The sequence below is a fragment of the Lynx canadensis genome, chromosome C1 (genome assembly GCF_007474595.2).
Source record: "Lynx canadensis isolate LIC74 chromosome C1, mLynCan4.pri.v2, whole genome shotgun sequence".
Lineage (NCBI taxonomy): Eukaryota > Metazoa > Chordata > Mammalia > Carnivora > Felidae > Lynx > Lynx canadensis.
In genome coordinates this window covers 13,930,386-13,955,329 of record NC_044310.1, presented here as the reverse complement: position 1 = coordinate 13,955,329, position 24,944 = coordinate 13,930,386, and the positions used below count along the sequence as shown (strand labels likewise).

General features: G+C 49.9%; 1 protein-coding gene and 1 long non-coding RNA gene across 5 annotated transcripts in view; one reads left to right on the top strand and one right to left on the bottom strand.

Annotated features, from left to right (window-relative positions):
- Positions 1-7,462: 7,462 nt before the first annotated feature.
- Positions 7,463-20,753, bottom strand: LOC115521126. Its single transcript, XR_003970966.1, has 2 exons — positions 20,556-20,753; positions 7,463-7,579 (listed from the first exon to the last, which is right to left on the bottom strand). It is a non-coding gene; the product is annotated as an uncharacterized LOC115521126 (long non-coding RNA).
- The window catches only part of CAPZB (capping actin protein of muscle Z-line subunit beta), a 134,983-nt gene continuing 129,641 nt past the window's right edge, over positions 19,603-24,944 (top strand). For 2 of the 4 annotated variants that reach the window (XM_032594202.1, XM_030326114.2), the window contains exon 1: positions 19,603-19,743. In XM_032594202.1, coding sequence (XP_032450093.1) covers positions 19,741-19,743 — 3 coding nt within the window. In that variant the 5' untranslated portion in view covers positions 19,603-19,740. Of the gene's footprint in view, positions 19,744-20,913; positions 21,019-24,944 lie in introns of those variants that run through there. The other 2 variants (XM_030326112.1, XM_030326111.1) reach the window with 1 other exon arrangement.

Here is a 24,944-nt window from a genome sequence, read left to right as displayed (position 1 = left end):
CAGACAGACACAGAGGTGGGTGAGAACAATGCCCAGTGCTGGCATGGGCAGGTGCTTGTGCAGGAAGAGCTAACACTTGGGAGCAGGTGGGTCTCCAGGAGCTGTTGGTAAAGGAAAGTCATCTAGTTAGCCTTGAAAACAAGGCATGCTGGTTCCTGTGCTCTGTGTGCCAAAGGTACAAGACTTCTGAAAACCGTGTCTGATCTTTTTTTTTTTAATCTGTAAATTGCAAAGTAATTTAATCACATTGCAGAAAGACTAGTCTCGGGGGCGGGGGAATCCCTCCAAATCTCACCACACAGTGATGACCAAACGGTCATGTGTGTATGCTTCCTTTCAGCCCTCCGCGCATGTATGTTTATACATTGTAATCTCTAGGGGCGCCTGGGTAGCTCAGTCGGTTAAGCGTCCGAATTCGGCTCAGGTCAGGATCTCATGGTCAGTGAGTTCTAGCCCCGCGTTGGGCTCTGTGCTGACAGCTCAGAGCCTGGAGCCTGCTTCAGGTTCTGTGTCTCCGTCCCTCTCTGCTCCTCCCCTGCTTGCACTCTGTCTCCCTAAAAAATAAATAAACATTAAAAAAAATTTTTTAGGGGTGCCTGGGTGGCTCAGTCAGTTAAGCGTCTGACTTCAGCTCAGGTCATGATCTCACAGTCTGTGAACTCGAGCCCCGCATCGGGCTCTGTGCTGACAGCTGAGAGGCTGGAGCCTGCTTTGGATTCTGTGTCTCCCTCTCTCTCCGCCCCTCCCCAGCTCATGCTCTGCCTCTCTCTGTCTCAAAAATAAATAAAAACATTAAAAAAAAATTTTTAAATAAAAAATTAAAAACAATTTTTTAATGTAATCTCTATGGACATATATTTTGTAGCCCACATTTTCTGTTTATCGTAAGGACTTTTCTATGTCATCACATTCTTTGTATCATTTTCAATAATTGTAAAATATTCTACTGGCCACACTCATTATAATTTATAGAACCATCCCCTATTTTTGTATTTTTTAGTCTGTTTCCAATTTCCTTCAAAATAATGCTGGGATAGGCATCCTTGGGCACCTACCTCCCTAATGCTCACCCCATACTTTGGTGTGACTGAGGAGCATGGGCTTCTAAGGCAGGCAGATGTGGCTTTAGATCCAGAGCTTTCCTCCCTTGCTAGCTACATGACCTCCAACAAGATCATTCATCTGTCTGGGCTTCATCTTTCTCATCCATAAAACGGGAACAGCAATGGCTGCCTTTCTGGGTTGGATATTTGTAAATTGCCTCCCACATAACCTGAGATTTGTTTATGCTGATAAGTCTCTTGGCCCATTGCCCTGGATTGGACCAGAATCCCCACTGGCATAGATGTTGGGAGGCCAAGCATCCCCAAGACACTGGAGAAGCGGGAGCTATAGAAAACTCAGGGAGGCACTGCGGGAGGCCGCAGAATGGGCGGGGGAGGGAGATTTGTCCTTGACCTCCTAACCGAGTGCGCAATCCTTCTTGCTTAGGCTTACTTCCCAGAGCTCTCCTCCTTCCCACAGCAATGGGTGGTGTGGCCGCCGAAAACAGGACCAGCGAAGTGAGGGTAGAGGAGGAATTAGGAGGCACTTGTGAGATGTGCTTTCCTGCCAGAGCTTGCAGCTGTGGGCTTACAGATAAGGCACAGCATTTGGAATTCTGCCCCTCTGGGGGGGGGGTTTAGTCCCACCTGAGCTGCCATGAGCCGATCACTAAGCCTCCGTGAGCTCTGTTTTCTTTGTCAGTTAAGTGGCGATAATGATAATGTCCACGCGGAATTATGAAGCTCAAATAATAAAGAAACATTAGTTTTCCTCCGCAGACACAGGGCACCTACCGTGTACTGGGGTCCCAGGGTGGGTGATTAACGTGTATTACCTTATCCACCTGCCACAACAGTTCCCAAAGGTAGGCATTATTATTTCCACTTTACAAGGAGGAAATCAGGAGGTGAAGTCCCCCGAGTACCCCTGCATATGGCCCCCTGCTTTAGAAATCACAGAGCCCGGGACAGTTGTAATTTGTTGTTATGATCCTCTGGAGTTCTTCTCAGCTCCTTCCCTGGAGATTTCTGCTAGAAAGTTCCAGGGGACTAATCAGTTCATTGAACAAATTGATTTGACACATATTTGTTTGAACACCTGCTGTGTGCTAGGCATGGTCCTGGGGCTTCAGCAGTGAACCCCACAGACAAATCACTGTCAAAGGGGATATATTTTTGCATCTGAAGGCCGAAGAATAAACCAAAAACCAAAAAAGTGTATATATATAACATGCCCTGGGATGATAAGTACTGGGGAGAAAAATTAAACAGGGAACGGGGGGTGAGTGTGATTTTATGTCCAATGATCAGAGAAGGCTCTATGATAGGATGACAATTGTGGTCACCACCGAGGTATTGGGGTTGACCTGATTTGATTCTAATTACATTAGAATGTAATCTCTGTAAGGACAGGCCCCGAGCTCTCGCTCCAATCCCCAGCAGAAGCTGTGGCCTCTAGTGGGTACTCAAATATTTGTTGAACGGGTGAATGAATGAACACATAGCCGTTGTCTCAGATACACTTGTGGAAACGTCCACTTTAGGGTAGTCATGAGCTTTTCAGTTCAGTTCCTACCAGCCGGCACTTATGGAGAAACTTCCGTGTGGCAGGAACTGCTCCTGCCTCCGTGGCTGCAGAAAAAAATCTTTTCCCTTGATAGTTTTCACTAGACAGAATGATGGAGGTTGCAATTTAGCAGCCTGAAACAGAAGCCGGGGGTGGGGGGGTGGGGGGGTGGGGGGGTGGGGCAGGGGAGAGAGAAGGGAGCAAAGAGCAAGGGGTTAAGGGTAAAGAGTAAGAGTTTCAGGGTCAGGAAGGAGTTCAGCAAGTGTATCGCCTGACATTTTTTTTCTCGGTGCAAAAATAGCGAGTTCTGCTTTTTTGGAACGGGGCTCGCTGAGTCAGGGGTTCAAAGAGAACAGCATGGGGATGGGAGTGGCAGATGTCATCCGCGGCAGATGGTGATGCTCTGGAGGCCGACTGTGGCCTTGAAGATGCTTCCCTCCACCCGCTCTGGCCCAGGAATCAAGGTCAGGGGCAGACAACCAAGTTCAGTTCCCGGCGGTCCCGATCCCAGCCTCTCCAACCAGGCCGGACCTTCCCGACAACATCACCCGTGTTCCACGCTTGGACTCCACACCAGGCTCAGCAGGAGTCCCAGAGGCCAAGGGTGTGAGAAGACTCAACCCCGCATCTGTTATTAAGCACTATTTCCATTCTTTTGGCCGTGCTTCCTTCTCAGCCCTGAAGACACACATGACCGATCTGCCGGCCCTTTGTTCAGCTTCACAAAAGAAGGGGATGATTATTAAAAGAACAGATTTTGCATTCCATATTTACCCCAGATGACATTGCCTTGATCCCTAAAATAACTCCAGATCTCCTGGGTGGAACTGGCTCGTTCCTTTTCATCTTGCTGTTTTGCAACTGTTTACGGAGCCCATCACCATAGTGATATTATCAGAGCAGGTCAAATGAAACTCCAAACCCTTGGGTTGTTATTGGTTTTTCCTTTGTACCTCGGAACATGACTTTTTCACCCCAAACCAGCTCTTTCATTTCTTACAAGCACGTACGCCCTCGGCCCCAAGTCAGCAGCAGCCCCTTCTGACTGATTCCCAGCAGTTAAAATCACAGAGGTGGTCCATGCTGGGACAAGACGTGGAAGTCCTTGAACTGAGTTTCCAAACTGGAAACCGTATTTACCAGAAATCTCCTTTCCTGCGGATAAAACTTGGGTCAAAGTGTCAGGGTGTTGAAAGAGGCACTAAATAAAAAGAGTCTGAAGGACCTTCAGCATTTGGTCCAAGGAACATGGCTACAGAGTTCAACAAATAAACACAGCTGGCGTGGGGCGAGCCCTTAGCAAACACTTATCTTCTTGATTATTTTTTTTTGTAATCATCATCTTGGACAAAAGCCTTTATGATAGCGTTCTTACACACTGCTGGTGGGGTTGCGAATTGGTATGATTTTCCTAATCGAGAACTTGGCAACGGGTAGGAAATACCTTGACAGTGTGCCCTTCCTTTGATGCTAACTTCTACTTGTGGGTTCTGAGGAAATAATTAGGGATGTGACCTGAGGAATGCATTCAGAGATGTTCATTGCTAATAATGGTGAAAAATTGGAAATAACCTAACTGTACAACATGAGGGAGTTGCTTTAAAAAAAAAAAATCGTGGTCTAGGGGCGCCTGGGTGGCTCAGTCGGTTAAGCATCTGACTTCAGCTCAGGACATGATCTTACGGCTCATGGGTTCCAGCCCCACATTAGGCTCGCTGCTGTCAGTGCACAGCTTGCTTTGGATCCTCTGTCCCCCCACCTCTCTCTGTCCCTCCCCTGCTCAGACACTCTCTCAAAAAATAAACACTTTTAAAAAAAAGATGAAAAAAATCATAATCTATCCATACAATGGATACTAAGGCACCATTAAAAATTATGCCATAGGAGAATCTTCAATAACGTGTGAAATATTAATAATATTAATTAATATCAATAAATATTATTAATTAATAATATTAATAAATATAATATTAATAATATAGGGTAATGCAGGTTATAAAAATTGATCCCATCTTTGTAAAATATTTATACATGTGCAACAGAGATAAAAAAGATTAGAAGGACAGGTTCTTTTTTTGTTTTGTTTTGTTTATTTATTTATTTTGACAGAGTGTGAGCAGAGGAGGGACAGAGAGTCCCAAGCAGGCTCCATGCATGAAGCCCAACATGGGGCTTGAACTCACAAACCATGAGGTCATGACCTGAGCTGCCACCAGGAGCCAGATGTTTTTCTTTTCTTTCTTTAATTTTTGTTTAATGTTTATTTATTTTTGAGACAGAGAGAGACAGAGCATGAGCAGGGGAGGGGCAGACACAGAATCTGAAACAGGCTCCAGGTTCTGAGCTGTCAGCACACAGCCCGATGCAGGGCTCGAACCCACGAACTCCGAGATCATGACCTGAGCCGAAGTTGGAGGCTTAACCCACGGAGCCACCCGGGCGCCCCAGCAAGAGCCAGATGTTTAACCAACTGAGCCACCCACGCACCCTGGAAGGATAGGTTCTAAAAAGACGGTAGTGATTGCTTCTTGAGTATTTTTTTTGATGCTTTTATCTATAATTTTTCCAAAATGAGCAGGTATTTCTGTAGCCAGATGCTTAAAATACCATTTCAAAAATTTGGAGGGGAGCTCCTGGGTGGTTCATTCAGTTAAGCATCTGCCTCTTGATTTTGGCTCATGTCGTGATCTCACAGTTGGTGGGACTGAGCTCCGTGTCATGCTCTGTGCTGACAGCACAGATTCTCGGTCTTCCTTTCTCTGCCCCTCCCCTGCACGTGTGTACCTGCGTGCAAACACACGCTCTCTCTCAAGATAAATAAACAATAAATGAATGAATGAATGAATAAATAAATAAATAAATAAATAAATAAATATTTAAAATGATTTTAAGTAATCTCTACATCCAATGTGGGTCTCCAACTCACAACCCCAAGATAAAAGCTTCACGCTCCGCTGACTGAGCCAGCCAAGGTGCTCCTTAAAATGCTATTTTTAAGAATAATAATCTGCCATGCTTTTTTAAATCATCCAATTTCGGCTCAGGCCATGATCTAGCAGCTCGTGAGTTCAAACCCCACATTGGGCTTGGGCTCGGGCTCGCTGCTGTCAGCACAGAGCCTGCTTCAGATCCTCTACCCCCTCTCTCTGCTCCTCCCCCTCTTTCACACTCTCAAAAATAAACATTAAAAAATCCTCCCTCTGATCATCCTACTGGGCAGAAACAGAGTCTTATTCCTGGAGCCTCCTTATATAAAGCTCATGGGATAGGAAGTGCTCAATGGTGTCCTATTGTGGTTGGAACAATGAATTCATCGTCTGGTCAGGGGACCCATAAATACTTAGCAATCGTGGGTTTCTGCCTACTTGGAGTTTAAGGTCACAGATATACGAGGCTGACATTACTAGGCATAAAACACAGGGACACCGTGATAAGGCCGGCAAATGTATTCACAAAATACCAAGACTCATTTGATGTTTGGTGGGAACAGTGGAGAGAGATTGTTGGGGGGGTAGGGGGTGCATAATGACTAGCATAAACATGAACAGCATCCTATATGCCACCCGTTGATTGCTTATTTAAATCTCACAACAAGGGGCGCCTGGGTGGCTCAGTCGGTTAAGTGTCCGACTTCAGCTCAGGTCACGATCTTGCGGTCCGTGAGTTCGAGCCCCGCGTCAGGCTCTGGGCTGATGGCTCAGAGCCTGGAGCCTGTTTCCGATTCTGTGTCTCCCTCTTTCTCTGTCCCTCCCCCATTCATGCTCTGTCTCTCTCTGTCTCAAAAATAAATAAACGTTAAAAAAATAAATAAAAATAAATTATATAAAAAAAATAAATCTCACAACAATTGTATGTGGTAGGTATCACACCCCCATTTTATAGATGTGGAAACCAGGAGATAGGGGCTTTATCGCCTGCTCTTTCAACATTGCAGGGGGAAAGAAGATGCACGTATTCAGCAGAGAGCCCAGTTTATGATCGGGATGGTGGAGGCAGAAAGGAATAAGTGGACGGTGAAGGAAGACAGCTATATTTCTGGCATGGTCCCCAGAGTCTTTACCAGACTGGTGAACATTTGGGTTGCTGGCTAGAGAAACAGATAATAATTTTAATCACCCACGTTTCAGCCCTTGGGGATGATGTTGATATGAAAATGAGGATTCCATTACCTATTCAAATGTTCATATATACTCAACCTCACTGGCTTGTGGGGGAAGCGGTGGAGCCTCTATAGTAACACAGAGCACAGATGGGGCACCTGGGTGTCTCAGTCGGTTAAATGTCCAATTCTTGATTTCGGTTCAAGTCATGATCCCAGGATCATGGGATCGAACCCTGTGCTGGGCTCCGCACTGACAGGGCAGATTCCGCTTGGGATTCTCTCTCTCTCCCTCTCTCTGCCCCTCCCCTGCTCGAGCGCTGTCTCTCCATCTCTCTCTCTCTCTCTCAAAACAAATAAACTTAAAAAAAAAATACATAGCACAAATGTGCCAGAGAGTAAATTACGCAGAGCCCTACAGCCTATCCTCGTGATGATCATCACTCGAAACATCTAAACACCTCTTTGTTTTTGGGTAATGTGGAAGAATTAGAAAAGCATAGGTTTGGGGTCAGACAGACTTCCATTCAAACCCCGGCTCACCATCCATGTAGCTGTGTGACCTTTGTCCCGTCTCACCAACTCTATCTTGAGATACCTATGGAATCTTCACACTGGTATGGAAATCCTGCTTAAACTGGTGGCCCCAAACATTACCTGCTAGATTGGAAGCTATCATGGGGAGCTCTTGAGACTTGTGTTGGTCAGGATAACGCTAGCTGCCGAAACAAACAACCTCCAGTTCTCAGTGACTTACGACCATACAGGTTTATTTTCTCCCTGAGACACTGGGACTGTGAACTGTCCTGGGAGGGGATTCAGGCTTCTTCCATCGTGGAGTCTTCTCTTGCTTCCTCTGCATTCGGCTGGCTGATGACCAGAGAGAGAGAGAGAGAGAGAGAGAGAGAGAATGGGACAGGTTACAAGTGGCCTTTTGTGGCCATGCCTGGAGGTGGCTCATGTTACTTGCTCCCACATTCCATTGGATGAAACCAGTTTCATGACCACAACCTACCTCAAAGGAGGCTGGGAAATACAGACGATGTTTGCGTCCGGGAAGAGGAAGTGGAACAGGTGACCTGCCTGTGCTACATACCTACAGCAATCATAGCTAGTGTGGAGCAAAGAATGAAAAGTCATCCAGATGAAGCCAACAGAACTACAATGGCAGTTGTCCGGGGAGTGGCGCCTAACAGAGAAGTCTGGCAATTGGAGTTTTCTTGATACGTATAGGTTTTACATGGGGTCAGACCTTATAGGATCTGAAATCAAGTATGTCTGTTCCTGCCTGGCTGTTTCAAGCGGTCAAACCAGTGAGCACCAGTGAGGGTTAGAAATGAGCACCATCTCTACCGTCATCACTCTGGGCCTCTGTGCTGAATCAACCTGACCCATCATGCCCTCTGCTTTTCTCCTTTGCATGCTGTCCCCCACCTGCCTACCTTCAGACTTGGTGATTCATTTTCCCTGGGTACAGTCACTTTACCTGCTGGGCCAGATATTTGCAGTCACTTCTCTGCCTTTGACCTCTGCTTTCCTTTTCGGCCAGAATCTGGAGTCTTTCTGACTATAATGACATCAATTGCCTTCAATAAATAGGTCGTTGGGTCTAGCCTGGTCCTGGGAGTTAACAATCTCAACAAAGGACCTCTTATGCTATCCACTCCATTGGTTCCCTTGACTAAAAAATAAAGCTAATATTTATGTTTATTTATTTGGAAGGATTGGAGCTCATGTAGTGAAGAGAATGCCATTTTCTTTCAAAAAGATTTTAAGTCCTATGTAAAGTTAAACGATGCTTTACATGGTTCTGAAATCCTTTTCTTAAATGGTATCTTTGGAAAAGCAGGATTGTTTTATTTTAATCAAGTCCAATTTGGGGCGCCTGGCTGGCTCAGTCGCTTAAGCTTCCCACTTCGCCTTGAGTCATGATCTCGTAACTTGTGGGTCTGAGCCCCGCATTGGGCTCTGTGCTGACAGCTCAGATCCTGGAGCTGCTTTGGACTCTGTGTCTCCCTCTCTCTGTGCCTCCTCCCCACCCCTGCTCACACTGTCTCTCTCTCTCTCTCTCTCTCAAAAATAAATAAACAATAAAAAATTAAAAAAAAATCAAGTCCAATTTATCAGGGTTTTTTTTTTTTTTTTCCTAGCTAGTGTGTTTTGTATCCTGAGAAACTTCTGCCTGCTCAGTGTTGCAAAGATTTTCACTCATGTTGTCTTCCAGGAGCTTGAGTTTTAGTTTTTTTTTTTTTTTTTTTTTTTTTAATTTTTTTTTTTTTCAACGTTTATTTATTTTTGGGACAGAGAGAGACAGAGCATGAACGGGGGAGGGGCAGAGAGAGAGGGAGACACAGAATCGGAAACAGGCTCCAGGCTCCGAGCCGTCAGCCCAGAGCCTGACGCGGGGCTCGAACTCCCGGACCGCGAGATCGTGACCTGGCTGAAGTCGGACGCTTAACCGACTGCGCCACCCAGGCGCCCCGAGTTTTAGCTTTTTTTAAAAAAGATTTTATTTTTAAGTAATCTCTACAGCCAACGTGGGGCTTGAACTCATGACCCCAAGATCAAGAGTCACATGCTCCTCCAACTGAATCAACTAGGTGCCCCAGGTCTGTGATGCAGTTGAGTTCATGTTTACGCATGGAATGACCCACGAGTCAAGATTCACTGTTTTCTACATGGATCTTCAGTTGTTCTGGTACCATTTGTTTCAAACACTTTTCTTCCCCCACTGAAATACATTGGTATCTTTGTCAAAAATTATTTGGATGTATACGTGTGGGTCTAATTTTGGACTACTCTGTTTCATTGATCTGTGCGTCTCTTCTGCCAATGACACACTGTTTTTATTTCTACAGCTTTGCAGTAGGTCTTGAAATCAGGTAGCAGGCGCGTCCTCTCACTTTTATTTTCCTCCCTTAAGAGCCTCACGCCAGGTCTTTGCATTTCCAGATACATTTTATTATAAAAAAAATTTTAAGTTGTATTTATTTATTTTGCGAGAGACAGAGCACCAGCAGGGGAGGGACAGACAGAGAGGGAGAGAGAGAGATTCCTAAGCAGGCTCCACACTGTCAGCAGGTTTGGGCTCGAAACCACAAACCGTGAGCTCATGACCTGAGCCGACTGAGCTACCCAAGTGCCCCCTCCATGTACATTTTAAAACCGGCTTGTCAATTTCTAGAAGGAAAAAAAAAAACTTGCTGGGATGTTTAATTAGATTGCACTGAATCTATAGATTGTCGGAATGAATATCTGAACAATACTGAGTCTTCCAACCCATGAATAGGGGACATCTATTTATTGAGCAATGTTTTCTAGTTTTCAGGGTACACAGGACTTGTATATCTTTCATTAAATGTATCCCTAAGTAATTTTTAAAAAAATTTTAATGTTTATTTTTGAGAGAGAGAAAGAGAGAAAGTCAGTGAGTGTGAGCAGGGCAGGGGCAGAGAGAGAGGGAAAGAGCGAATCCGAAGCAGACTCCAGGCTCCAAGTCCATCAGCACAGAGCCTGACGCCGGGCTCGAACCCATGGACCGTGAGATCATGACCTGAGCCAAAGTTGGATGCTTAACCGACTGAGCCACCCGGGCGCCCCATCCCTAAGTATTTTTTTGTGTGTTTTTCCTTGCTTGTTTGTTTAAGTAATTTCTACGCCCAACGTGGGGCTAGAACTCATGACCCTGAGATCAAGAGTCACATGCTCTACTGACTGCGCCAGCCAGGCGCCCTCATAAGTGGTATTTAAAAAAAATTTTTTTTACCGTTTATTTATTTACTTGAGACAGAGAGACAGAACATGAACGGGGGAGGGTCAGAGAGACAGGGAGACACAGAATCTGAAACAGGCTCCAGGCTCTGAGCTGTCAGCACAGAGCCTGACGCGGGGCTCGAACACACGGACCGCGAGATCATGACCTGAGCCGAAGACGGACGCTTAACCGACTGAGCCACCCAGGCGCCCCTCATAAATGGCATTTTTAAATATTTGATTTTCAGTGGGTTGTTGTTCTGATTTATTATTGCACCGTTTCACTAGACTGGTCCCTAAGTCCCGCCCCTATACCAGCTCCTACGTCAGTTCTGCATCTGGTCTAGTTTCATTTGCGACATTGCAATGTCTGATTGGAACGCGGGATGTGTGCTTTGGAGGAGCTGAGGTTTGCATCCCCGACGACTGTGCTTGGAGGTTCTCTGGCTCATCTTTTGACAGGCTTCATTCACAGAGCACCATATCCCAGGTACTAGGCTAATTATTAATGAGAGGACTTGGAGTTTCTGTCTCAAGGAGCCCTGAAAGCAGAGGGGACAAATTGCAAGTGAAAAGGTGTGCAAAACACAGGGTTTCCGGGAGAACCCAGAACAGGAGGCCCCAAACTCAGCTTCTGAGGGGACTGTCAGAAAAAAACTGCATGGCAGAGGCAGGGTCAGCCTCAGACACATTGTAGAGGCCCATCCCAAGCCTGGTGGGTGGCTGGCTGGCCAGCTTAATAAACGAAACATGAATTCTCCCAAGTATGCGTGTAAAAACTCCAACAGCTGGCCCACATGTGAGAGGCCTTTCTGTAACTCTGAGCAAGACCCCACAGATGGTCAGGATACACACAGTTCTGGTCTAGCAGAAGGCAGCTGTGAGTTCTCCAGGTACCCCCTAGGAGAGCAAAAACAAAAGCCCTGAGATGATGGTGTCTAACCTCGGACTAAGAGGTCCTCTTGGCACTGACTTTGGGGATATATTAAAAAGAAGTGGATTGCAGGTGGCCTGTTTACTTCCCTGCTTCTTGCCACGTGTTCTTGCAAGATGCTAAGGGGTGGAAACAGTTGATCTAAGCTGTCTAGCCAAGGCTCCTCTTCTACTAACCACACAGTGTCCCGTCTTCCAAGGAAATCAGGCTGTTGTTTTGACGGTACTCAGTCCTGCGTAGGGGTTCTATGATACAAACTTCTGAGACCCAAAACGTGCCTGTTTCATTGCTTTGCATGAGTTTACCCAGAATGCATGGCTGTAATAACCATCTTTTTGGTTTGTTTTTTTTTTCCCCCTATTCTCCAGCATCCCTTTCTCCTTCTTTTGGTCACAGTACTCCAATTTCCTCCCATCACCAGGGAAACGCCCCGCCCATGATCACATCCCCATTCCTGCCAGCTTCAGGGGTGGGCTCATGACTGAAGCCAGCTGGTCACCGAAGCCAGGAGCGTGGTTGAGATGGCCTAAGGAGAGGGCACAATTTAAGAGAAGAGCCTACTATTGAGCCACAAGGGACCCCATCGTTTAATGGTTGTGTAGAAGAGACACAGTGTGCAAAGAACACAGAGAAGGAGCAGTCACAGAGGTAGGATTAAGACCGGGAGAGTCACACGGTGTCCTGGAAGCCAATGGGAGAAGGTGCTTCAAGGAGAAAGTGCCCAATGGTGTCAAATGCGACCAGAGTCGAAGGAGGTGAGGATTGAGCAGAGCCCATGTGTTTTCGACATGGATGTATGGGCAACCTTGGGGTCATTTCTATGGAGGAGTGATGGCATAGGATGGGAAGTTAGGAAGTCAGAGGACAGCCTGACAATTCTGTAGCTGTGGAAGACGGGAGATAGGCGGTAGGCTGGTGTAGGGGTGGCTTTCATGTAGACCTTTTTTTCTTTTTCTTTTTTTTTTTTTTTAATTTTTTTTTCAACGTTTATTTATTTTTGGGACAGAGAGAGACAGAGCATGAACGGGGGAGGGGCAGAGAGAGAGGGAGACACAGAATCGGAAACAGGCTCCAGGCTCCGAGCCATCAGCCCAGAGCCCGACGCGGGGCTCGAACTCACAGACTGCGAGATCGTGACCTGGCTGAAGTCGGACGCTTAACCGACTGCGCCACCCAGGCGCCCCCTTTTTTTCTTTTTAAACGTGAGATGGAAAGTACTTCGGGATGCTTAAAAGCACAGCAATCATCTAGTTGAGAGGGAGTAGTTGAACAGTCTGGGAAGAGACATCATAATTGAAGTGTAAGGTTCCTGTGAGCAGAGAATCCCCAAGAGGGAATATCGTTTATAGCATTTCCCAAACTTACTTGATGGACCAACTCCCTTCACGCAGAGTGTATTTTGATTAGCGTTCTGCAGAAAGTGCTGTGGCCCAACTTAGATTAATGGTCCATTCCCAAACCCATTAGTATGGCCAAGTCCATACTTTGTCTTCAGGCAATCAGGATCCTCTCCTCTGGAGCTGGGGGTGGCCTCAATTCTACCCAAACTAAAGGTCTGAGCATGAGAAAGTCTTGAGTCGTAGAAAAGAGAGAATGCCCCAGAAGTGACCTCTGAACCAGCTGAACGATGGGGAAGATGACATTACCAGGTGGTGTTCCTTCCTTCTGATACTTTGGTAACAAGACCCCTAAATCCCACTGAAACTGTAGTATATGGAATTAGAATGTTCAAGGAATGTGATTGAAACCCCTTGCCTATAGAATTCAGTATAGAGAGAGGTTAAAAGCTGGCTAATCCTAGTGTTCTCTTGTATCTCCAAAGACACAGTAAAACATCTAAAACCACTGTTAGTAATCCAAGAAGATCCCCAATTCAGAAAGCAGGCCTGTTAAATCAAATGGGATTTAAGAGCTAAGCAAGCCCCAGTCCCCTGAGATGGTGTCCCTTTATTAACCCCCTATTTCCAGCTGTGGAGACTTAACGAGAAGGAGAAGCCACGTTGGGCAAGCTTCTGGGTAATGCCTGCTCTACTGTGTCCTATATTGGCTGATAAGCATTGCAAAAGATTCGACGTGCTGTGGAAGGCTGTTTCTCTGAGGTCCTCAAGATGGCTTTTTCTTTCCTCGGCTGACAGTACAATTTGGCTCGGGGGTTTCCTCCCACCCTGCCTCCACTCAGCAAACACTTATGGGCCCCTACTACGTGTAAATTGCCTTGCTATGTGCTATGTGTCGTAGCATCATCTTTTGGCACTGACAAAACACTTTGTTACACATGATCTCAATTTAGTGATGCTCGGGACAGACGCTGAGTCATAAAGAGTCACGATAGATTCGTCCAGGCATTGTCTGTGTGACCTTAGGCAAGACATTTCTTTAAAAAAAAGTGTTTTTAAAATTTTTATTTATTCTTGGGAGAGAGAGAGAGCACAAGCAGGGGGGTGCAGAGAGAGAGAGAGAGACAGAATCTGAAGCGGCTCCAGGCTCTGAGCTGTCAGCACAGAGCCCAACGCAGGGGCTCAAACTCAGGAACTGTGAGAGCATGACCTGAGTCAAAGCTGGATATTTAACTGACTGAGCCACCCAGGCGCCCCTATGCAAGCCATCTCTAAGGCTCAGCTTCATTTTTCATAAAATGGTCAAAATAGAAGTTCCTAGCTCAAAGGATTGTTAGGAGGAATTAGGGAGGTAATGCATGGGAAGAGTGTAGCATGTAGTAAGCACTCATTTAAAAGTAGCCGTACTTTGGGACACCTGGGTGGCTCAGTCAGTTAAGCAGCCGACTTCGGCTCAGGTCACGATCTTGCGGTTTGTGGGTTCGGGCCCCGTGTCTGGCTCTGTGCTGACAGCTCGGAGCCTGGAGCCTGCTTCATATTGTGTCTCCTTCTCTCTCTGCTCCTCCCCGGCTTGTGCTCTGTGTCTCAAAAAGTAAAGAAACATTAAAAACAGAATTTTAAAAAAAAGTAGCCATACTCTATTGGTCGATCTTGGTCCACTCGTTCACACAAGAATCACTCCTATGATGTGGATACTACTATCTCACTTCATAGACCTCCGTTGAACACCTGTTACGTTCTAGATACTGAACACCCAGAGCAACCAAAAGAGTATGTAGATACAGACAAGGAGGCGTCAAAGGGAACTCGGAGGAAGCCAGAGCACCGAGAGAGGTGCGTCAAGGAGAGTGACCGATGCAGCAAACACCATGAGGTCAGCTGTAAGATGAGACCCCGAAGCGACCACTGGCTTCTACGACATGGTTTCCAGGCCGACGGGTGGAGGCAGAAGCTAACCCCAGACTGATCTGAGAAATTGGAGTTGATGTGGGAACAGCCATTGCAGAGAACTCACAAGGTGTTGGGGTGAAGGGGAGCAAACAAATGGGGAGGTGGCTATAAAGAGATGTGGGATCAAGATTTGTGTTGTTGAAACTTCTTAGGATACAAGATATTAGGGCATGTTATTTTGTGCAGGTGGGAATGATCCAGTATGGAGGGAGAAACTGAGGATTAAGGAAAGAGGAATCCAGGGTAGGAGTGGAGATGTCAGCTTCGATGGGTGCACAAACCCTTCATTCAAAAGCCAGAAGGCAGAGAACATGGCTAAGATGCAGAGTTGTTGGTAGACCAGAAGGTTCTGATTCATACTGTTATGTCTGTGAAGTATGAGGCAAGCCCGTCGCTTAGAGTGAAGGATGAAAAGGGGACCGAGGGTCAAGGCTGATAGATCATCCTCGCAGAGTAGCAAGGGGGACAGAATATGGCAGAGAGGTAGCAATCCTGCTAGCCAGGATTGAGGGCTCATTTGAAATTTGTGGACATCAATCCGGAGTGACACCAGTCACTTTCAATTTGCCAGCAACGTTCCGACGTTCCGAGGCAGGCAGAGTGTTGGGGAATAGCCAGGCTTAACAAGGTTGGTGCCAGTTAGAAGAAAAGAGAGGGGCAAGGGCTTACTGGTTTTTGCAAGGAAGTGAGTGTAGCGTTTATTACTAAGCTGGGCGAGGAGGGAGGTGAGCGTGAACGGGAAGATAAATGCAAAGACCTGGCAGGGTCGAAGGTTTGCAGGGCTTGATGAGGTTGAAATACTGCTTGCATGTGATACTATAGTAATGAGGTTAAAGTCGGATATGAGATATTTGCAATTGTGTGTTCTGAGACCGTGCAATTATGGGCGGGAGCAGGTTCAAGGTAAGACTGTGGGAGTGGGTACTTAAGGCGGAGGGAAGGAAAAACTCATTGGTAAGGAAGAAATCCTTGAGGAGTAAGATTTCTGATGGATTATGCTTATGGATGCTGAAGTCATAAAGAAAGGTACAAGAGGGGAGGAGGTTAGTTCATGAGGGCAAAAAAAGGAGAGGTGGGCCGCTGGAAAATATGACAGTATGAACTTCAAGGGGGGTTGGGTTTTTGAAAGAGGAGGGGAGGAGAAAGAGTACTAAAAATATTTATGGTGTTTGTTGCTGCTAACCCGCAGCCCCTGGCAGGCTGCCATGCTTAATGCCCATGGCCCCATGGTCATGGCAATGGTTGACGGGTCAGGGGTAGGATCCAACGTGTGGGGACTCAATCTGGGATCAGCCGGGGATCTATCCAACAAGCTGCCATCATTAAGACATGAGATGGGGCCATTGGATTCTGTCGGGATTTGAACTATGAAACAGAAAAATACTTTGCCAGGTAATAGAGCAAGCTGATGCAGCGAATGAAGGAGGAACAAAGACCACCAGGATAGACCCCAAGCAGGCTGAAATGTTGAGGGAATAGTGGTATAAGCAAGCTGAGGGTGCAGGACCGTAAAGAATGTAGCAGATGTATCCAAAGAAGCGAAAACAGAGCTGCATGAGAGAGACCGAGGGGGCTGTCCCCCGAGCCTCTTGTCTGATGTGACCTTTTTTTTGTTTTAAACTTTTTCCCCTAACGTTTATTTATTAGAGACGGAGAGACACAGAGCATGAGCAGGGGAGGGGCCGAGAGACGGAGGGACACAGAATCCGAAGCAGGCTCCAGGCTCTGAGCCGTCAGCACAGAGCCCGACACGGGCCCGAATTCATGAACCGTGAGATCATGACCTGAGCCGGAGTCGGGCGCTTAACCAACGGAGCCACCCAGGCGCCCCTGTGTTTATTTATTTTTGAGACAGAGAGAGAGCACGCAGGGGAGGGGCAGAGAGAGGGGAACAGAGGATCCAAAGCAGGCTCCGTGCTGACAGCACACAGCCCGATGCAGGGCGCGAACTCAGAAACCGCGAGATCGTGACCTGAGCGGAAGTCGGATGCTCAACCGACTGAGCCACCTAGGTGCCCCAGATGTGACTTAACTTTGTGAGCAGCGAAGCAACAGGATCAGACTTAGGGTTACGGATGTGGGCTCTGGTCCCAGACTGCCTGGCTTTGAACTCATTAGCTATGTGATCTGGAGCAAGTTTCTTAACCTCTGTGTGCCTTAGCTCCCTCATCTGTGAAATGGGAGTAATAGGCACTGACCTCACAGGGTTGTATGAGGATTAAATGAGAAAATACAGGTAATGCATTTGGAACAGCAAGGTTCCCTGTCAGTCTTATTTTTTTCAAGTAAACAGTTCAAGTGTTATTCTATCATAAACCTTTCCCTCATACTCTTATCCCCTGCCTTTAAGAAGGGACACCACCTGGAGTGCCTGGGTGGCTCAGTCGGTTCAGCGTCTGACTTCAGCTCAGCTGATGAGCTCGTGGCTCGTGACTTCGAGCCCCGCGTCCAGCTCTGTGCTGACAGTTCAGAGCCTAGAGCCTGCTTTGGATTGTGTGTCTCCCCCTCTCTCTCTGCCCCTCCTCCACTCACACCCTGTCTTTCTCTGTCTCTCTCAAGAATAAAAAGTAAAAAAAGGACATCGCCTTCTCTTCGTCCTCTTGCTACCCTCCCAGGTCACTCCTTCTCAGTCTCCTTGCTGGTTCCTCTTTATCTTCTTGACCTCTTCTCCTCTACATTCACCTCTTAAGTGAACTCACCTGGATGCCTTGGGCCCTTCAGTACCTAAAAATATCATTTCTTAGCTAATAGTTCTCATACCAACTCTAACTTCTTCCCCAACTCCAGACTTCCACATCCAATCACTTGACGTTTGCATTCAGAGCTCCAACGGGCATCTCAGACATAACTTGCCCCAAACTGACTCTTATCCTCCCCCCACAAAAAAGAAAAAAATAACCACCAAAAATCAAAACAAACGCCTGCTCCTCCTCTCATCTTCCACAGATCAATAAATGGCTAACCCTTCCAGTGTTGATCAAGCTAAAAATCTTAGCATCATTCCTGACTCCTTTCTTCTTCCTGTGCCCACCGCCAGGCCATCAGCAAACATCCAGAAAGGGGTCTTCCCTTGCTGCGTCCACTGTGTCCCCAGGGTAGTAGGCACCTTCGTCTCTCTGCTGTGTGACTTTCAGTTTACCTCTTCGGGCCTCTGTTTTGAGGATGAAGTGAATTATTATTTGTGAAGTGCTTAACGGTGTTCATCACGTAGGAAACCCCATTTAAGTGCTTTTTAAATAAATAAAACATGCCTTAAATAGCTTTCTACCGGCCCTAGCCCCCTACAGTCCACTCAGAACACAGCAACTTCCTGATCCTGCTCAAGCCTAGGCCTGATCCTGTCACTGCTTGGTGTCCCTCCGACCTCAGCTTCCAGGGCTCTCCCCCTAGTTAAACTGGGCCGCCCAGTCCATGGGCCTCCTTGGTCCATGAACACACCAGAGACTGTCCCCTTTGGGTCTGTGCCCTATCTGGTTCTTGTGCCTCCCTGTGATCAAATGTTACTTTCTAAATTAGCCCTCCCCTTGCCCCACTTGGCTAATCTGCCTGCCTATTCCCTCGCCCTGAGTGTTCTCCACCTCTAATCACCACCTGACACGATGTTTACTTACCAGGTGATTGTCTTTCCTCCAAGGGTCCACCTCTATCACGTCATGGACTGGGACTGTCAGATTCATTACTCTATCCTTAGAGCCTAGAACAGTGCTCAGTATACAGTAGATGCTCAATAAATGCTTACCAACTGAAAAAATTCTTAAGTCCCACTCTCTTTGAATTCCCGTAACACAGGCCTTAATTGCTTACTTGTATTGATTTTTATGCCAGTGGCAGCTTTTATTTGACTCTGAGCTCCCTGAGGATGGGGGCCTAGGACATGGCCTGACCTGTGGTAACAATTCCCGCCATTCGTGCAACACTAACCAGTTACAATCCTGTCGCAGCTGACCTGATTTGATTCTCACAAAATAGAGTGAGCAAGCCAGGGAGGGCAGGTATTATCAGCACGGCCAGAATCCTAGTTCTGCTTTCTAGACCAAGCTCAACAGATAGTTGTTGAATGGAGCGAGTGAGAGAGAAAAAAGGAAAAGGAAAAAAAAAACTTTCTGAGTCACTCTGTGGAGTGAGGCAACCCCACTGGGCGACTGAGCTGGTTCTCTGTTAGCACATTTAAAAACACTCGTAAACGCCTAACATTTCCTGAGTCCAGTTTTCTAATCTCTACCTGCGGGGTCCTCACAGCTACCTGCGGCAGGTAGCTCTGAGGGCATCTTCACGTCGAGTGCAACTCTCTTTCGGTGCCCCCAACAGGGCCTGGTATACAGTGGGCGCCCAATGAATGGCGTGGCCTAGGGCTCTTTTTTTTTTTTTTTTTTTTTTTTTTTAGAGATTCGGCTCAGGTGCAGCGACTTGATCCAGGTCCCCACGTAGCAAGTGGCGGCGCTGCGATCACACCTCGGGATCGCTCGGACGCTCTCCCCGGGACCGACCGGCCCGCCGCAACACCAGTTCCGGGTCCGCGCGGGAGACAGCGGGTGCACCGGGAGGGGAGGGCAGGGCCTGACCCCTCCCAGTCCCAGGGCCCTCCTCGTCCCCGCCCCGGAGGCCCGCGCGCACTGTCGCTCCGCCACCCCCGCCTCGGTAGCCACCGGGTGCGACTTAGGGCGTGGGTGCGGGCGGAAACCCCCTGCCGGCCCCCCGGCCGGGTCCCAGCGCCTCGGACGGACCCGCCCACCCCGCCAGCCGCCGCGCCCAGCTCCGCCCCGCTCGCAGGCCCCGCCCCTCACTTCCCCCTTCGGCGCTCCTCCCCCCCGCGCCGCGCTCCATACTTGGCGATCGCCGCGGCCCTGCGCGCTCATTGGCCGAGAGCCGGCTGCGTGGGGGCGGGCCCGGGCCCGGCCGGGGCGGGGAAGGAAGGTGGCGGCGGCCCGGCGCGGGGGGAGGGGGCCGCTGACCCGGATGTTCACTCCTGGGCACCCGGGGAAGTGGAAGCGCCGGGCCCTGCTGCGGGGGGGAGAGCCACAGACGCCGGGACCGGGACCGCCGCCGCCGCCGCCACCATGGTAAAGGCCCGACGTCACCCTCTCCCAGGCCCGGGGGCCCCGCCGGAGCTCGTGTCCCCCTGCCTCCGCCGTCCTCCCCCACCCCCCGGCCCGAGAAGGGTGGGTCCCCCGGGTGGGGGAGGGGCGGGGTCTGGGACCCAGGTAGACACCATCGCTGCCGGCTCGGGAGGGGGCTGCCGGCCCGGGCGGCGGGGCTGGGCAGCGACCCTGCCTCCCTCTCCCAGCCCCCGCCCTTGGCTCAAGCTGGAGTCCCACTCTCCGCCTCTCGGTCTGGCTAGTCTCCCCCGCAGCCCAGGTTAGACCCTCCTGGACCCGTGGTCCAGGCCAGGCACCCCCTCCGGTGACCCAGGCGTGGTCCCCCTTGCCCCTGCCCACGGCCCGGGCTGGGTCCCCTTTCCCCGTCCCTGCGGCCAGGGTAGGCCTTCGTTTCTCCCTCCCGTGGCCCAGGCTGGGCTCCCCTCCCTGTGGTCCGGGCTAGGCCTCCGTCTCCCTCCGACTCTTCTCCGTGGTTTTGGTCTGGGCCCCCGTCAACGCCTCCTCCAGTGGTCCCAGCCTAGATTTCTTTCCCCGCTCCTCCAAGGCTTCAGCCTGAGCCTTCTCTTCCCTCCTTGGCCTTAGTCTGGAGCTCTCCCTCCTCCGTCTGTGGCCCCCGCCTGGACGTTAACACCCCCCTCCCATCCTCTTCCCCGGACTTCCCACCGCCCTTAGCGTAGCCTCCGTCAGCCCCCCTCTGTCCTGGCCTTTAGCCTCTCTCCAGGGCCCTGCTCCCTGCCCCCGACCCAGGTGGTCCCTCCCCTCTACCCAGGGCGAACCTTCTTTGCCGCCTCTGGGAAGCATCGGGAGCTCTCCAGCCCGCGGGGAGGGTGGTGGTCCCGGGGCTGTGACTTCTCAGGTGGAGGGTTGCCCCCTTCTGGGGAGGCCGCCTGGACCGAGCGAGGGAAGGGCGGGCACCTGTGTGCCCGGAAGGCAGGAAGGCAGCGCCGCACTCTGCGGGGCCCCTTCCGCGGCCGCGGCCGCTGCCCCCGTGCGGTGCTTGTGGGGCGTCGTGCCGGGGCCTGAGTAGGAGCAGAGGGATGAGGGCGGGGGGAGTCTCCGGGGCAGGAATGAACGCACAATCGCCCTTGTGAGGCTGCGGCCCCTGGCGGGGACCAGCAGGCCCCGAGGCCAACAAACGGCCCGGACACGATGCAGCACAGCAGGCGCAGCCTCCCCTTCCCCCTGAACTGTCAGCTTGTGAGGGTTGGAACTGCTGATTATGGAGGTGCCTCGGATCAGGTGAGCCAGACGCCGAGAGAGACAGCTAGCCAGTTCCACTCGTGGTGTTTGTTTTAGTCATGGTGGCAGGTGCACTGGGTCCTCTGGATGGCCCGAGGTTTCACCTGGGCCAACGCAAGTGAGCCTGCCCTACCTCCACCTTGCAGCCTCCTGCAGGACCGGCTCTCTGCCCAGACTGGAGGGCCAGAGGGCTTCTCTGCCTCAGATGGTCAAGGAACCTTTGGAGATGGGTTGACAGAGCTCAGGCCACCCACCTGCTCCTCCTGCCTAGAGCAGGCAGATGTTTGCGTGTGGACTTTGGGCTTCAGAGTGTTTTGAGGGTCTCAGTTTCTTGTTTCATGAAGAGATGTGGCTGCTGAACCAGGATGACTAATTAAGAGTGGCTGTGTTTTTTTCTTGGTGCCTTCCTGTATATTGATTCAAAATATGGCTTATGCCATTTTTAATGCGATTGGACTTCTCTGATGGGTGTTTTGCTGGGAGGCGGCCCCGCCCCGGGCCTGGGTGGGGAAGTGTTCCAGGACAGTGTTGGGTGAGGACTTTAAAAGTGGGGGGAGGTTTAATAAATTTGCTCTTGGGGCAAAAGCAGGGAGGGGAACATGGCCAGGCGGGGCTGCTCACGGCAGCATAAATCTGGCAGGGAGGGGCATCTTGGCTTAGCCCCAGGTGCCCGATTCTCCAAAGGTAATGGGACAAGGCCCGTAATGACCTAGGAGGAGCAGCACAGCGACATATGATGCTTCTCAGGAGTCCTGTATTTGGGTTTTATTTGGACAGTCTGAAAGAACGGTGGAGGAGCTGGAAGAAAAGGGCTGACCTTTCTTGAGGGCTACTAGGTGCCAGGTACTGTGCTGTGCAGTTCAGCTGTATGAGCTCCTTGAATCCACACGGGGCCCTTGGAGGGAGTTAACTGTTCCCGTCGTGCAGGTGAAGAGGCTGCCGCTCGGTCGTGGAGTAACTTACTCCAGGTGTTGCTCAGCCAGTGGAAGCACATCTGTCAGCCTCCGACCTCCGTCCTCCCCACTGTCCCGGGCTGCTGCTGTGCCAGAAGATAGGAAGGACACTGTTTAGAAGACAGAATAGTGGGCTACTCAGCGATGGCAAGGGAGCAGCAGCATTTGCTGAGGACTGGTTGTGTTCTGGGTCCTTTGCACCGGAGACCTCACTGAACAGAGCAGTAGTCATCCGGAGGGTGGTACAGGTGGGTTTGGCACGGGCCAGGACAGGAGCTCTTGGAGGGCAGGGGTTTTCCCCTGTGTTTTCCATGGCTGCACCCCTGGGGCCTAGAACGACACCTGGCACTGAAGGAAATGGCTTTTGGGGCGTGTCTTATGTCCATGAACTCGCCACTTGGGTTTTTGTACTCATTCTCGGGAGCGTGCTGTTTCCCCTAGGCTTCTGAGTAATTTCTGACTGCTGCTTGTCAAGTCAGTCCCTTACATGAATGCTCTAATAATCCAGACTGGTCAGTCGGGCTGCGACACAAGTGGTGACGTGGGATGTTGGAATAGGTAAATGAGTTAAGACCACCGTGGTTATTTTCGGTAGTGTGTGACAGTCGAGAAAACAAGCTACATCTCAGTTATCAATGGAGGGGAATAGCAGTTTGAGAATCTAAAATGCGTTGGACTTTGGAGTAAATGTCGTGATTTTTGTTGGCATCGGTTAAGAATGCATAGACAACTTTTCCTTACGTAGCTGTAGCTTCTAAGTCAAGAATGATTGTTCTAACTTAAGAGTTCTGATTCTGGTGCTAGATGGTGGGGCCCCCTCATGAGTTGTCCCCCCAGCTCCCGGATGGTTTTGCCTGACAGGAGCTGATAGGAGAGGCCTGTCACATTGTTGCAAGGTGAAACAATATAGTTGACACTAATGTGTCTTGGCTGGTCTCCTGGTGTAGACGAGAGACAGTTCAGCTCGGACCCCACATGGACACACAGTCCCATCCGTTTAAGCCTAACTGGCCTCTTTGGTGGAATGCTTGAAAAAAAATAGCCAACAATCAATAGCTTGAGATGGAGATGATAAATCATAGTTTGAAAGCAGATATTCCTATTTATAACTCGGAAGTCCCATGGAGAGGACGGATGACTGGCAGGCAGCCCGGAGAGATGGTAGCTGGGCAGGTACATAACCTTCCAACTCCCGCTTCCCAGGCTGGGCGATGCTTGCCGTTAGGCAAATACAGCGGTGCCTTAGGGGGTGCCCGAAGCTGTAGGATAGCATTAATTCTCTGTGTATTCAGTGCCTCCTTTATGCAGCGTTCTGTGCCAGGGACGCAGTGATGACCAAGACGAGCGTCCATCGCTCACAGCTTACGTTGTTTGGGGGGTGGGGGGGGGGAGATGCCACTTCTACCTAAAGTTTAAGGGGGAAGAACCTTGACTGATAACAGCCGCAAGCCATTTGCGTGAGACACAGCGGGAGATTTAAGAGAAGGTTGGCTTGTGCCAGGCTTCACTCCCAGACCTTTCGGAGTGTGCCTGTTCTTCCCTCTGCCATAACTGTGGAAGTGAATCCTCTCCACGCCAGCACCTCTCCTACCCAGAACTGTAACGCTGTGGTGCCGTGGAAGTCCCGCCCTCCCAACCTGGGGAGCGGCCACTGATGGAGAGAATCTACTGTGATGCAGAAACATGGCTTAGATTATAGCCCATCCCCCATCTTACTTGCGTGGAACCTTGAAGCTCGAGAGGTTGAGTGACCGGTGTGAGTGGCAGGCCTGGGACTCCAGGCTGGGGCCACCCGACTCCCGTGCTGGACACTCAGTCTGCTTCTCAGAAGCTGTGAGCCTGCAGTACAGGCTCTGGGCCCATTGCTCTGTGCAGCGGATCCCAGCCTTGAGAGTGGGGCGTGCCAGGCTGGAGGATGCCGTCACAAGATCACCCACCTTAGGACCAGCTAGAGCAATGCCATTTCCAAACCTAGGCTTTCAGAGAGCCGTGTTGCAGCGTAAGGAGGCGGAGATGTGCATTTATAGGGCACCAGCCATGTGCACGCACTCTGCTGCGAGCTTTAACTCACTGGATCCCCGCATCAGCCCTGCCGGGACGGTTCAGCCTTGGGAGGCGGGCAGCACAGTATAAGCAGTTAGGACTTCGGAGCCAGACTGCCTTGGGATAATAACAGGACCTCCTCGTAAGGCTTGTTATGGGGATTAAATGAGATAATACACGTCAAGTGCTTCTAACGGCATCTGGCACATGATTGGATACACAGTCACTATTGTTGTTATTATCACCCTACTACAGATGAGGTTCAAAGGGGTATGTGGGGAGTCCCTCTGTAGCCATTAAGTGGGGGACTGGGTTTTCTGACTCCAGAGACAGACCCCTTTCCTCCACTCTGTACTGCTTGCTGAGGTTTGCTTGGCTTTGGGCTGTGCTTCGAGTGAAGAGCTTCCCTCACGGAGCCCGAGTCTCTACTTCACAAAAAAGGCTTCCCGTACATCAGACACTTGTGTATTGTCACGGCCCGCTGCTGTATCTCGGGCCTGTGCCTGGTGGAACCCCTTACGGACCGAATCCTTGCCCTCTTTCCAGATTGGAAGAAGAGGGTCAAGACTGGGGACCGAGCACGTGAGCTCCGTGAGAGCAGGGCGCTCATCTGTTTGGTGCCCGCTCATCACCCACACCTTGCACTGGTCACCTGGCACTCGGTGGGCGCTTCAGCAACGCCAGGCAATGCGAAGTGAGAGCCGAGAGTCCTTGTCCTGTGTTTGCCGCCTGCACCACAGAACGTGGGCTTTGGAGCTGGGCGCAGGCGGGTCGGAGTCCTGCCTCAGCGGTGATCTGAAGCGGGAGTACTAATCTCCCTTGGCCTCAGTTTCTTGATCCGTAGCACGTGGGTAACGTTTTACGGGGATACTGGGAGAAGGAAAATTGCAACGTACTGAATCCAGCGCTTGGCACACAGTAGGTGGTAGC